This window comes from Palaemon carinicauda, chromosome 14, assembly GCF_036898095.1.
Source record: "Palaemon carinicauda isolate YSFRI2023 chromosome 14, ASM3689809v2, whole genome shotgun sequence".
In the NCBI taxonomy this organism is placed as follows: domain Eukaryota; kingdom Metazoa; phylum Arthropoda; class Malacostraca; order Decapoda; family Palaemonidae; genus Palaemon; species Palaemon carinicauda.
Window position 1 is genome coordinate 57,580,773 of NC_090738.1, and position 14,724 is coordinate 57,595,496.

Here is a 14,724-nt window from a genome sequence, read left to right on the forward strand (position 1 = left end):
AACTGTTTCAGTTTGAAAACAAGGCCTCATGATTAACACGGTCAAAGGCAGCACTAAAATCAAGGCCAATCATACGAACTTCCCGACCACAATCAAGGGATTTCTGTACTGCATTGGAGATTGTAAGAAGGGCATCACATGCTCCAAGGCCTTTCCGAAAACCAAATTGCAAACTAGGGAATAGATGATTACCTTCAGCAAACCTATTAAGACGTTTTGCCAGAAGACGTTCAAAAACTTTAGATAATATGGGAGTTATGGAAATTGGGCGGTAATCAGTGGGACTTGAGCTACCACAAACACATTTACATAGAGGAGTAACATTACCAATTCTCCAACAAGTGCTAAAAGCTCCTCTTCTTGCTAACTTGCGTAAAATAACAGATAACTTTGGAGCTAAGAAATCTGCTGTCTTTATAAAAAACAAAGGAAAAATACCATTAGGGTCCTACACCTCCATAAGCATCAAGGTCCATCAACAGAGCTTTAATCTCACGAGATCGAAAAGCTAAACTAGTTAGTTTAGCCTCAGGAAAACAGGAATGAGGAAGTTCAAGTTTTTCATTACTCTGTTTACTGTCTAAAACATCAGCCAAAAGGGTTTGCCTTTTCCTTTGGACAGTGCGTGACTGAGCCATCTGGTTTAAATAAAGGAGGAACTGTTGCATCTACACCAAAGAGTGCAGATTTAAGGGTAGACCACCATTTATGTTCCTGAGTTGTACCAGAGAGGGTTTCTTTTATGATTAAATTGTACTCCTTTTCAGTTGAGGCATAAACTCTCTGAGCAAAAGCTCGAAGCTGAGTACAGTTGTTCCAGGTCAAATCTGATCTGTTACCCTTCCAAAGGTGATAGGCCTCCTGCTTCTCCAAATAAGCACGTCTACAATCATCATTGAACCACGGTTTGTCCTTCATTCGGTACCTTAGCACACGAGAAGGGATACGCCTATCAATTATGTTGACTAGATTCTCATTCAAAGGGACAACAGGATCTACACTATTATATAATTGTGACCAATTCAAGCACAAAAGATCATGCAAAATCCCATTCCAGTCTGCTTGGGATTTCATATAAATTTTACAAGAATATGATATATCAGGGACAGGCTGCTCAGTCTTCACTAATAATGAAATCAAGGCATGATCAGAAGTCCCGACTGGAGAACCAACCTTACTAGTTATAACGCCAGGGGGAGTCAGTGTATACGAGGTCCAAGCAATTACCACACCTGTGAGTAGCTTCATTTATGATTTGCTCACAGCCTGATTCCGAGGCAAAGTCTAAAGCTCTTAAGCCATGGCGATCGGTAGGAGAGATAGAACTCAACCACTCCCTATGGTGAGCATTAAAATCACCAACAAAGACAAACGAAGCCTTTCTATCATCTTCTTGTATCTTAGCCATAATGGTAAGAAGACAATCGAAGATAGAATCATCCATGTCTGGATTCCGGTAGATTGAACACAAATAAAAGTTGTTATGCCTGCCACAAACTTTTATTACCTGAATCTCATGACATCCACATTGATAGCAGGACTTATGAGAAGCAGGGTACTCGGTCCTAATATACACCGCCATTCCCCTGGCCCTAGGAATGGAATCACGTTTCAGCATTATTGGCTTCTTAAAACCAGTTATAAGGAGCTCAGATGAGTGCCTCGTATTAGAAACCAAAGTTTCTGAGCACAAAAGAATATCATACTGTCTGGACGCAACTGTAAGGTCTCGGATATTTGCATGAAGACCACGAATATTGCAATACAGAAGACGACATTGACGAAATCTAGGACGTACTGGTCCCGGATTTCGCTCAATGTCTCCAGACAGCATAAGAATTAATAGAAATAAAAAAGAGACATCATACTTAAAAACTAGATTAACAAGAATTAAAACAAAAACAATATGTACAGAATAATAATAAAAGTGATTGATGATATCCATAGACTATAGTAAAAAGTCGGAAAAACTGGTCAACAAGGAGGAGCCGATACACCATGCAAGGCTAAATACCCTCCAGGATAGCCACTTCAACCGAAGGGAGGGACAGTAAGGATGGTTTTGAGAAGAAAAAATCAGAAAAAGGAAAAGACAACCTCTTGATAAACCACCAGGCCATCCATCGCCCTTCTATTAAGCCTGCCCAACACACCATTTTAAAAAAAAACAAGAGGAAGAAAAAAATTAAGATAGAATAGTGTGCCCGAGTGTACCCTCAAGCAAGAGAACTCTAACCCAAGACAGTGGAAGACCATGGTACAGAGGCTATGGCACTACCCAAGACTAGAGGACAATGGTTTAATTTTGGAGTGTCCTTCTCCTAGAAGAGCTGCTTACCATAGCTAAAGAGTCTCTTCTACCCTTACCAAGAGGAAAGTACACTGAACAAATTGCAGTACAGTAATTAACCCCCTTGGGTGAAGAAGTGTTAAGTATCTCATTGTTGTCAGATGTATGAGGAAAGACGAGAATATGTAATGGGTCTGTGACATTATTTATATATATATATATATATAATATATATATATATAATATATATATATATATATATAGTATATATATATATATATATATGTATATATATAATCATAGATATTTTCAACAATATTGTGCGAATCTTACTGTTTTGAAAGACCAGGTTTATATGCAAGGTTTAATTTCATCAGTAATAAATAACTATTAAAATGCTTTTTTGCATATAACATATGGATACACTTAAGGCTCATTTCGATTTCTATTGATATATTTACCTAAACTCATTATTACTTTTCAGGCTTTTTTTTCACTTTTTATAATACAAAATGGTAGAAATTTCTAAATAATACGTAGTTGAATCTTTATCTCCAATATGTCATTGTTGCTCTGGTAATTCCATTGACAAAACTTTCGATAATTAGTATACAGGAAAAAGTAAATGAAGTATCTAGATGAGAGGAGAAGGAATTAAATGAACAAGCACATGAGAAATTACAGAATAAAATCAGAATTAAGAAAAATGAGAGTAAAAGTTTCTTTTAATTAAAGTGAGGTGACTAAAGGAGAAAAAGATAGAATTTTGTTAAAAGGGAAAAATGAGGAATGAATAGTTAGAGATAAACTAGGGATAATCATTATCATCATTATCATCATCATTATCATTTTTAGATTAATAATCGTACAAATTTTAGCTATTGGCATAGCAATGTCAATAGATGACATCAATAACAGTTATTATCATATGGAGATGAAGATAATGGTTAATACCTTGTAAGGTTCCTTTCTCCTGGCATTAGTTGGATTAGTCCAATTACTTACGTTTTCACAGTTATTGTTCATAATTTTCTTTTCTTCTACTCTGATATAATTAAAATACAGTTAGATATATACTAAACTAATCGATAAAAAAGCTTTTCAATGAAATGTATTCTCTTCAATATTAATGGAGATTATGAACAAAGTTATTCCACCTCTTTGATTTATCCTATTTTTAACTGTTACATATCCTTCAGATTTAGAGTTAACCTTTCACGTAATAATCAAAAGCTATTTCCTAGTCTTCAGATTACTTTACGTATAACATAAACTTGCTTTAGCTTTTATTAAAACAGTATTCTAAACACCCCTTAGCTTCCGTGTTTATGAAAATGACTTTGAAAATAACGAAGAAATATTTCACAAAAACTCATATCACCGAGAACTTTACGATCCATTGCGGCCCTTTCTCTCATTATAGAGAAATGATATTGAATTAGTTATGGAGGACATAATTGTTCACTATATTTCATGAAAATTCAGATTTCCTGTAACTTTTACGTCAGCTATTTGTTAAAAATAACATCATGTGAAAATTATGGCCAAGAGTAATGAGCTCGTTTTGGAAATATATAGTTATTACGGCGTATGAAAAATGGTAGTTAGTGGAAATGATTTTAGTGGTTGTCAAATAACAGAAGTTTTCGACTGATTTTATTTTTTATCTGTTTGATAAAGGGATTTTAGCATAAATGGACGGCTTAACTTTATTAGGATATTATTAGTATTATACACTAGGTATTTATGTGTATTATATAGAATTTTATACATGAACTGAGAAAAAATATTCATATGGTATTGATAATGTCCAGGTGAATCAAATTTTCTTGGTGAGGCAATAGATTTGCTTTCTTTCTTAAGTGAAAATTTGTTGCATTGTGGATTATATACATTTACTGACATAAATAGAAAACACGGTATTAGGGTAATTTGCATAAAATCAATTAAAAGAGAGAGAAATCAAGAAATTTTACCAAATTAATAAAAAACAGAGAGAGAAATATCTATAAACTCAGATAACATTAAAAAAAGAAAGATTGAAGACTTCCAGTATAACAAAACTCAATTCTAATATCTTCGCCTGAAAAAAAAAAATACTAGACGGTGACTAATGTCCTTCGATCATGTGGTTAGACATAATTGGATGAAAATTCATATATGTGTCAGATCCAGGAAGTTGTTTGCTTGAAAGGAATCAGCTGATTCTCAAATGAATGTATAAATCTCTGTTGGTGGACCTTGATGCTTATGAAGGTGGTAAACCCAAATGGTATTTTTCCTTTGTTTTTTATAAGGAGTGCAGGTATCTTAGCTACAAAGTTATTTGTTATTTTGCGAAAGTTAGCAAATTGGGGAGCTTTTAGCACTTGTTGGTGAATTAGTAATGTTACTCCTCTATGTAAATGGTAGCTCAAGTCCCACTGATTACCGCCCAATTTCCATAACTCCCATATTATCTAAAGTTTTTGAATGTCTTCTGGCAAAACGTCCTTAAGAGATTTGCTGAAGGTAATATTCTATTTCCTGGTTTGCAATTCGGTTTTCGTAAAGGCCTTGGAGCATGTGATGCCCTTCTTACAATCTCCAATGCTGTACAGAAATCCCTTGATTGTGGTCAGGAAGTTCGTATGATTGGCCTTGATTTTAGGTGCTGCCTTTGACCGCGTTAATCATGAGGCCCTTGTTTTCAAACTCAAACAGTTGTGAGTAGGTGGGTTGTTTCTTAGCCAATATTATTGATTTTTTAAGTAAGAGATCTCAAAGAGATGTTGTTGATGGGCACCATAGTGAGTATACGATTTTGATATCTGGTATTCCACAGGATAGTGTTCTTGGCCCATTACTTTTCATACTATATACACATGACATGTGGTTTGGCCTAGAAATAAGCTTGTTGCATATACAGATGATGTTACTCTCTTTACATCCATTCCTTCCACTGAATGTAGATCTGGGGTTGCTGAATCCCTTAATAGAGATCTAGCTAAAATTAGTGCATGGTGCAAATTATGGGGTATGAAGTTGAATCCTAACAAAACTCAAAGTATGATTGTAAATAGGGTACGGATAGTGGCTCCTCAACATCCGGATTTCAGTATTGATAATTTTTCTTTAAATTTGTATGACTTAAAATTTTAAGTGTGATTCGCGACAGCAAATTTACTTTTGAGAAACATTAGGTCTGTGCCTTCTTCCATTGCACAAAAATAGGCTTATTGAGAGAGTCTTTCATGATTTTCGGGGATCAATCCTATTCTGAAGAAGTGTTCTAATTCTTTCATTCTACCTTGTTTTGAGTATTGTTCTCCTGTCTGGTGTTCAGCTGTTGATTCTCATCTTATTTTTTTGGACAGAAACTTACAGTCTATTAAATTTCTTATTCCTGATCTAGATATTAATCTTTGGCACCATGGTTCAATTAGTTTATTATGCATGTTGCATAAGATTTTTCATAATTCTGACCATCCTTTACATTCACATCTTCCATGAGAATTCCATTGTGTTTGTAATACTAGTCAGGCAGTTAATTCTAATAGCCAGGCCTTCTCCATCATGAGGGTCTGTGGAGGATTTATTTTTGTTTTATTTTATTTTTGTTTGTTTTTGCCAAATCCTGAGAGAGAGAGAGAGAGAGAGAGAGAGAGAGAGAGAGAGAGAGAGAGTAGAGGAGAGAGAGAGAGAGAGAGAGGAGAGAGAGAGAGAGAGAGAGAGAGAGAGAGAGGAGAGAGAGAGAGAGAGAGAGAGAGAGAGAGAGAGAGAGAGAGAGAGAGAGGGGGGGGGGGTTAGTTAGTGTATCGATTGTTTGTTGTGAGAAAGACTGTTAGTATAAATGAGATTGTTTGTTCACTTTTAGCTAGGTTAGGATAGTAGTAAATGTTTCGAGAAAAAGTTTTTTTATTGACTGGGACTAGAGGCAGTTGTGTGTGGTGCACGCTGGATTACTATATTTATTTGATTGGTTTGACCAGCGTTGGAAGTGATCATTTATTTTTGAGCCGTGACTCCTCCTTGGAATTACTTATTCCTTTTAAGAACATTTTATTTGATTTAAGATAGTGTTGATGGCCTGGATTGTTCTAAAGGGATTTCTATTTGACTGCTCTTTGAAACGAAAGACCTATTGATCACCGGACTTTGAATTTCTTTTGGACCTGTTTAATACGTATGACGAATATGGTGATGATGATGATGATTACGCTCAAGGCCTAAATCAATTAATACATTTTGTATTGACTGAGTGTCAGTGTTGCCATAGTGTGGCGTTGCAACCGAGTTGTGGCGTTGGGCTTTAAAGAACTGTTAGCCCTTGTGTGGACGAAGGTGTCCACACACACATATATTATATGTTAAAGTGTTTTTGTTTGCTGGTTTTTGTAGGGTTAAATTCATTTTATTTATTTTTAGATTTTATCGAATGCAGTTTATTTTAGTATTAAAGTGATTATAATATTTATAAGTGTGGTTGCTGGTGTTTTTTTTTTTCGTTAAATATTTTAGAAATATAAGGAAATATAGTTTTAAGGTTATTTTTATTTTTTTTTTACCTTTTGTTAAAGAGTCTGGTATAGATAACGTAAGGGGGAAAGTTTGTTTTGTTGAGATTATTGTCTGTCAGGTGTGATTCGGGGGTGTGGGGCTTGTTTTTTAAAACATCCCGCCACATTATTTTGGCGCCCGAATAGGGACAGCCGAGGTGGTATGGAACCAGACTCTTTCACAAAGGTTATATTTAGGATTTAGATTTAAGGTTAACGACAATGGAAGGTAAATTAAAGGCTTTGGGGGAGGAATTGCGGCATTATAAAGAACAGGAGTAGATGTTGATAGTTCAGAAAGAGAGGTTGCTAGTAGAGAATGGGAGGTTGGACTGGGAGAATGAGGCGATGCAAAAGGAGTTTAGGGAATTAAAGGGAACTGTAAAGAGAGTGGAAGAAGGTTTTGAGATGAGGATGAAAGAGAATGAGGAATGAATGGAGGAACGAATGGAAACTATGATAGGGAAGGTCATGAGAATGATGAAAACTTTAATAGGTGAAGGTGCAGTCGGAGGAGTGTCCTCAGCTTCGGGTAATGGGTTGATAGTGGATGAGAAGGCTAAGGTTAGTGATAATGGGAAAGGAAGTGATAGTAATAGTAATAGTAATAGTGATAGTGATATTGAAGATAAGGGAATTAGGCATAGTAAGGATGAACAGAAATGGGATAGGAAGAATGAGAAGAAAGGTAAAAGTGATGTAAAGAAAGAGAAGAATAAGTGTCAGGATGATAGCAAAGATGATCGTGAATGGGTGAAAGTAGTAAGTAAGAAAAAGGGTAAGAAGGGAATGGTTAAGGATAGGAATTTAAGTGTTGAATTGGATTCATTATATTCAAATGAGGAAGAAGGTAACAAGGGAGTAGGCAGTGAAGATAGTGAGAATGAAGTTGAAGTTTCTATGACAGTGTTTATGAGAGAGGTACCGAGGTGTGAAAGGTTCAATGAGCATAGTAGTAGGGATGTGTATGATTTTTTTAGGGAGTATGAGAGGTATTGTCAGGATAAGTATGGTGATAATAAGAGAGTTTGGGCTAGGGAGTTAGGAGAATATTTGACTGGGTATTTGTTGATGATGTATGGTGTAATAATGAGTGTAGGAGATGTTGATTATGAAAGTGTGAAAAAGAGAATAATTGAGCAGGTGAAACGTATGAAAGGGAGTGTTAGGTATAAGCGTAAGAATGATTTTGATGAGGCACGGATGAATGTAGGAGAAGCGATATCGATGTATGTATGTAGGTTGGAAACTTTAGCTGGAAAGAAGTATGGGGATGAAGGTATAAATGCGAATAAGGAATTAAAGAAGAAGTTTTTGGCGACTGTACCTAAGAATGTTGCTGAGTTTAATAATTTGAAACGTAAGGAGAAGATGAGGTGGACGAAAGAAAGATTGACATGGGATTATATACTAGAGATAGTTGAGGATTATGAGTTAGACAGGTGCATGAAAGAAAGTAAATCTGTTAGTGTAAAAACTGGAAAGGAAGAAATTGTGCCAGAATTTGTTAGTTTTAGAGATGCTGTTATGAGAGGACCGATGAGTGTAGCTGATAGTGTAGTAGATAGGAGTGTTAGGGCGAGTAATGTGGGAATACCTGTAAGGACAAATGAAGGGTTTAGGCAAGGGAATCAGGTTTGGAGGGATAGGAATGCTAGTGCGCAGCAAGGTAGGTCAGGTAGTTGTATCTGTGAAGAGAAGTGTTATAGATGTAGGAAAATAGGACATAAGAAGAATGAATGTAGATGGGCTCTAGGTGCTTGTTTTGGATGTGGTGAGGTAGGGCATAGAATTAGCGAGTACAAGAAAGAGAAAGGGGTAAAATGTTAACGGTGTGGTATGACTGTGCACATAGCGAGTGGATGTCGTAGTAATCGTATGAATGTGATTTGTGGTAATTGTGGTAAGGATGGTCATTATGCTAGAATGTGCAAGGAGCCGCGGGGTAAGTGTACTGAATGTGGTGTAGATGGGCATATAGCTACAGTATGTAGGAAGAAGGGATTAAGTCAGCCAGGATGTTCGGGAAACTAGAGTGTAAGAGGGTTCAGCTGGGTGAGTCCTCCTGTGTGTGTGGAAGGAATAGGATCCATGTTTGTGAGAATGGGATGAATAATTGGTTGGAAATGAGCAAGTATGAACCTAGTATGCATGAAAAGTTATGGCTGGAAAATAAGCAATTAGTGTTAATTGAATATATGAAAAAGAAGCGTTTGAAAGTTTTAAGTGAGGAGAAAGTGCAAGGGAAATTTATAGGTATAGGTAAGAATCTGAATAAGTATGACAAGAGTGTAAATGTACAAGTGAGTGTGGAAGATATATGTATTAATACAGACGAATCATGGCTGAGTATGAATGATACCTATAGTTTGTGTGGTTTTTCATTAGATGATGTAGCAGAAAGTATGACGAATGCGAGAATGATAAGTAGTATGAATGAATCTTTTTTTAAAGTAGAAAATGGTTTTGATGAAATGGATGAATTGCTGGCGGAAATAAGTGAGATTTTAGGGCCAGATGATAGTGAGGTAGATGGGATAGTACATATATTAGATGATAGGAATTTAGATAGGAATAGTGTTATTGTAGCGAATGATTGTGAAAAGGAAGAAGCGAATGAGAGAGTGTATGAAGGCCCAGTTACTCGGAGTAGAGGTCAGGTTCCCGACTGCGACTGGGTAATGAAAAAAAAAAGTAATGTAAGTGTTGTGTGAGAAGGATTTGGCAAAGTAAGGGGGGAGGAATGTGGAGGATTTATTTATGTTTTATTTTTATTTTTGTTTGTGGCAAATCCTGAGAGAGAGAGAGAGAGAGAGAGAGAGAGAGAGAGAGAGAGAGAGAGAGAGAGAGAGAGAGAGAGAGAGAGAGAGAGAGAGAGAGAAAGAGAGAGCCTTACCTTATTGACTTATTGCCTTATTTTTTGTTTGGGTTCCCCCAGGTCCCTCAGTGTGAGGCACCTCGTATATCCACCAGAGAGTTGCTAATGCATCTTCCGGTGTATTTTGCATCTTCCAGTCTTGGATGGTCTGGGATGCATCTTAGGTATTTATCGAGCTTATTCTTAAACACATCTACGCTCACTCCTGATATGTTTCTTAGATGAGCTGGCAGCACATTAAATAGTCGCTGCATTATCGATGCTGGTGCGTAGTGGATTAATGTCCTGTGCGCGTTTCTTAGTTTACCTGGAATATTTTGTGGCACTATTAATCTACCTCGGATTGCTCTTTCTGATATTTTAAGCTCCATGATGTTTTCAGTAATTCCTTCTATTTGCTTCCATGCTTGTATTATCATGTAGCGTTCTCTTCTCCTTTCTAGACTGTATAGTTTTAAAAATTGCAGTCTTTCCCAGTAGTCAAGGTCCTTAACTTCTTCTATTCTAGCAGTATAGGACCTTTGTACACTCTTTTTGCATATTATCCTTTTGGTAGTGTGGGTACCATATCACATTGCAGTACTAGAGTGTACTACGTACATAAGTTTTGTAAAGCATAATCATGTGTTCAGCTTTTCTTGTTTTAAAGTGTCTGAATAACATTCCCATTTTTGCTTTACATTTAGCCAACAGTGTTGTTATTTAGTCGTTGCATAACATATTCCTATTTAACATTACATCAAGGTCTTTAATTGCTTCCTTGCTTGTAATTGTCTCATTATTAGATCCCTTGTATGCATACACCATTCCTCCTCTGTTTCCATAATTTATTGACTCGAATTTATCGGAGTTAAATACCATCCTATATATCTCCGCCCATTCATATATTTTGTTTACATCTCTTTGTTGTGAGTTCCTATCCTCATCACAAGTAATTTCTCTACTTATTCTTGTATCATCGGCGAAACTTCTCACTACGGAGTTTTCAACATCACAGTCTATGTCTGAGATCATAATAACAAACAGCAGTGCAGCTAAAACCGTACCTTGTGGCACACCCGATATTACCTGGGCTTCATCTGATTTTTCGTCATTTGCAACCACTATCTGTTTTCTGTTTTGCAGGAATTCTTTTACCCATTTTCTTATCTTTCCCACAATATTATGCTTTCTCATTTTTTTCTCCAATATGTTATGGTCTACCTTGTCAAAGGCTTTTGCAAAATATAGATAGATCACATCTGTGTCTTTTTCATTTATCATATTTTTGTATATGTTTTCATAGTGTGCTATCAGTTAGGTCTGTATACTTTTTCCAGGCACGAAACCGTGTTGACCCATATTAAACAAATTATTTTTGACCAAATGGTTCATTATATTCTTTTTTATTACCCTCTCATACACTTTCATAATATGTGATGTTAGACTAACAGGTCTATAATTGCTTGCCTCTAGTCTTGATCCATTTTTGAAGATAGGGGTTATATAAGCTAATTTATGTTGAACATATATCTTGCTCATATCTACACTTTGTCTTAGCAGTATTGCAAGCGGCTTCGCGATAGTGTTTGCAGTTTTTTTTAACAAAATCGCTGGAACTCCATCTGGTCCGGCTGCCGATCCATTTTTAATTTCGTTTATATCCCTGACAATATCTGCTTCATTAATATCTATATCAGTTAGATATTCAACATTTTCTTCTCTCATTTCTGTTTCATTATTCTCATTCGCAATTCTTGGCATGAACTCACTCTTATATTTTTCTGCTAATATGTTGCATATTTCCTTTTTTTCATTTGTTAGCCGTCCTTCAATTCTTAGAGGTTCTATTTCTATTGTCCCTTTATTCATCTTTTTTGCATAGGAGTAAAGTACTTTGGGGTTTCTTTTTATATTTTAAAGTGTCCTTTCTTCTAAGTCCCTTTTTTCAATTTCTTTCGACTGTATAATCTTTTGTTTTGCATTTTCTATCTTACATTTTATTTCCCTCAATTTCCACACATTTTTTTCTTTTGCAAGATTTTTCTTCCACGTTCTAATTTTCTGAAATAAGATCCTTCTGTCTCTTGGTATACACGTCTTTTGTTATTGTTTTTTTCGGTACATATTTGTTTGATTGAAGATAGTGTTGATGGCCCTGATTGTTCTAAAGGATTTCTATTTGACTGCTTTTTGAAACGAAAGACCTATTGATCACCGAACTTTGAATTTCTTTTGGACATGTTTAATACGTATGACGAATATGATGATAATGATGATTACGCTCACGGCCTAAATCAATTAATACATTTTGTATTGACTGAGTGTCAGTGTTGCCATAGTGTGGCGTTGCAACCGAGCTGTGGCGTTGGGCTTTGAAGGACTTTTAGCCCTTGTGTGGACGAAGGTATCCACACACACATATTATATGTTAAAGTGTTTTTGTTTGTTGGTTTTTGTAGGGTTAAATTCATTTTATTTATTTTTTTGGTGATTTATTTTGAGATTTTATTTAATGCAGTTTATTTTAGTATTAAGTCATTATTATAGTTATAAGTGTGGTACCTGGTGTTTTTTCGTTAAATATTCTTGAATATAAGGAAATATAGTTTTAAGGCTTTGTTTAGTATTTTTTACCTTTTGTTAAAGATTCTGGTACAGATAACGTAAGAGGAAAGTTTGTTTTGTTGAGACAATTGTCTGTAGGTGTGATTCAGGGTGTGGGGCTTGTTTTTTGAACATCACGCCACAGCTCAATACTACACAGTATTCTAGAAGTTTTATTCGTGCTGTGACCAAGTTGTGGAATGATCTTCCTAATCGGGTAGTTGAATCAGTAGAACCTCAAAAGTTCAAAGTTGCAAACTTATGTTTTCATCTTGAACAAGCTGACATAAATCTTATTATATGACATATCTGTTTTGACGTTGTTACTGTTTTTAGAATGATTTCTTGTTGATTTGCTCCCATCTTTTATTTATTTTCTTATTTCCTTTCCTCACTGGGCTATTTTCCCATTGGAGCCCTAAGGCTTATAGCATCTTGCTTTTCCAAATAAGGTTATAGCTTGGGTAATAATAATAATAATAATAATAATGATCATAATAATAATAATAATAATAATAATTATATTTATATATATATATATATATATATATATATATATATATATATATATATATATATATATATATATATATATATATATATATATATATATATATATATATATACTTATGGATAATTTGTTCTTATATTTTGCTTTCCCATGTTTGACAAAAGAGTATACTATGAATGATTTAAACAAATCATAGTAAATTTTCCCTTCCATAGAAGTCGTTCCTCGTAAAAGAAGAAGAAGAAGAAGAAGAAGAAGAAGAAGAAGAAGAATAGGAATCTGCGAAATGAAATCGTCTGACCTCCAACAACGGGTGAAAAACACTTTCTCTTCATCAATGACACGAACAAAAGAAGCAAGTTTCTTAATATTAAAGTTTTCTGAAATCATAAATTTTCTCAGGCTGTGTCTTCACCGACTAATTTCTTGAAGCAAAATTCAATCCTTTTTTTTTTTCTTTATCAAAGCTCGACTTGGGTCCAATGACGCAAGTGAAGTTGTGCGGAATATTTGAGAAGATAGAAATTAGCAAAAACTTTTCCTTGAACGATTATCCACTCAGACGGAGAGACCCGGATATGAAAGGAAAGTTGAACTGCATAAAAAAAGTTTCTGAAGGTAATATAGCATAATAAATAGGAGAGGTCTGGTGTAAGCAGCAATGTGTCTTGATATCATATAATTACTAGAGCTATAAAAAACCCACAGGCGATATAAGCTATTTCCAAGAATTTTTACTTTGATATAGAACTCATGTTGTGGCTTTTTTGGTAACGTGTCCGTCTGGTGTTTGCCACACTGGGGTTCGAGTCCCGTTCAGACTCGTTAGAGCCATCGGTGTTTTCAACCTCACCATCCTTGTGAGCTAAGTTTGGGGAGTTTGGGTCAGCCTATAGGTCTATCTTCTGAGTCATTAGCAGCCACTGCCTGGCCCTCCCTGGTCCTAGCTTGGGTGGAGAGGAGGCTTTGATGCTGATCATATGATATATGGTTAGTCTCTAGGGCATTGTCCTGATTGTTAGGGCAATATCACTGTCCCTTGTCCATGAGATTCTTGAGCGACCTTTAAACCTTTAAACCTTAAACTAGAGATGAAACACTGAATATATAGTTGTTTAGGAACAGTATTATTAAAAAAAAAATATTTGCTCACTATTTTATATGTCCTTTTCTCATATTTTCTATTACCAGTAAGATTCTGATAAAAAAAATTCCCATCTGTACATAATTATGACCGATGAATGTTGAAACCAAAAATCTAGTAAGAACATAAGCGTGAATGCACTCTACTGACTACTATATACAATAATAACAAAGTTAGAATATTCTAAAGGATTAAAAACAACTGTTTTAAGGCGACAGATAAATTTGCAAATATACTCGACCAGAACGAAAAGATTCCAGAGCGTTTGTCTCATTCGTATTCACCCCTCCAAAAAGAAAAGATAAAAAAAAAAAACATTAATGCATATATTCATTTGACATTCAACAAGGTAAATTAAAAATATATTGTAAAATAAATAATTATGGAATATCCTACAGATATCTAAATCCTCTTGAATTATTTTTTTTTAATCTGGAGATCCATTTATATGGAACACCTGAATTGGAAAGAATATGTAAAACATTTGACTGTAAAAAGGATGTTGAATACAGTAAATTTCTTGAAACTTGTGAATGTACCATCTAAAAAGATCAGCATCATTGTCGCATCTTAAAAAATGTATGTAGACTCATCTATCTACCTCTCTTTTGAAACTATATATCACATTGCCTGGATTGATTAACCCATATTATTTTTGTGAAGTTTGCTTACATAAAAATAAGTGTTATATAACGAAATAGATTATATATCTATACATCTTGCTCCTTTAAAAAAAAATATATTGGAATATCCAACCAAAAGGTATCATATAAAAAT

The 14,724-nt window shown here is 35.0% G+C and overlaps 1 protein-coding gene across 1 annotated transcript in view; it reads left to right on the top strand.

Moving 5' to 3' along the window:
- The window catches only part of LOC137652783 (uncharacterized), a 24,341-nt gene extending 15,177 nt beyond the window's left edge, over window positions 1-9,164 (top strand). Inside the window, exon 3 of the mRNA XM_068386190.1 lies at window positions 7,582-9,164. Coding sequence (XP_068242291.1) covers window positions 7,582-8,658 — 1,077 coding nt within the window. The 3' untranslated portion in view covers window positions 8,659-9,164. The remainder of the gene's footprint in view (window positions 1-7,581) is intronic.
- Window positions 9,165-14,724: the final 5,560 nt, after the last annotated feature.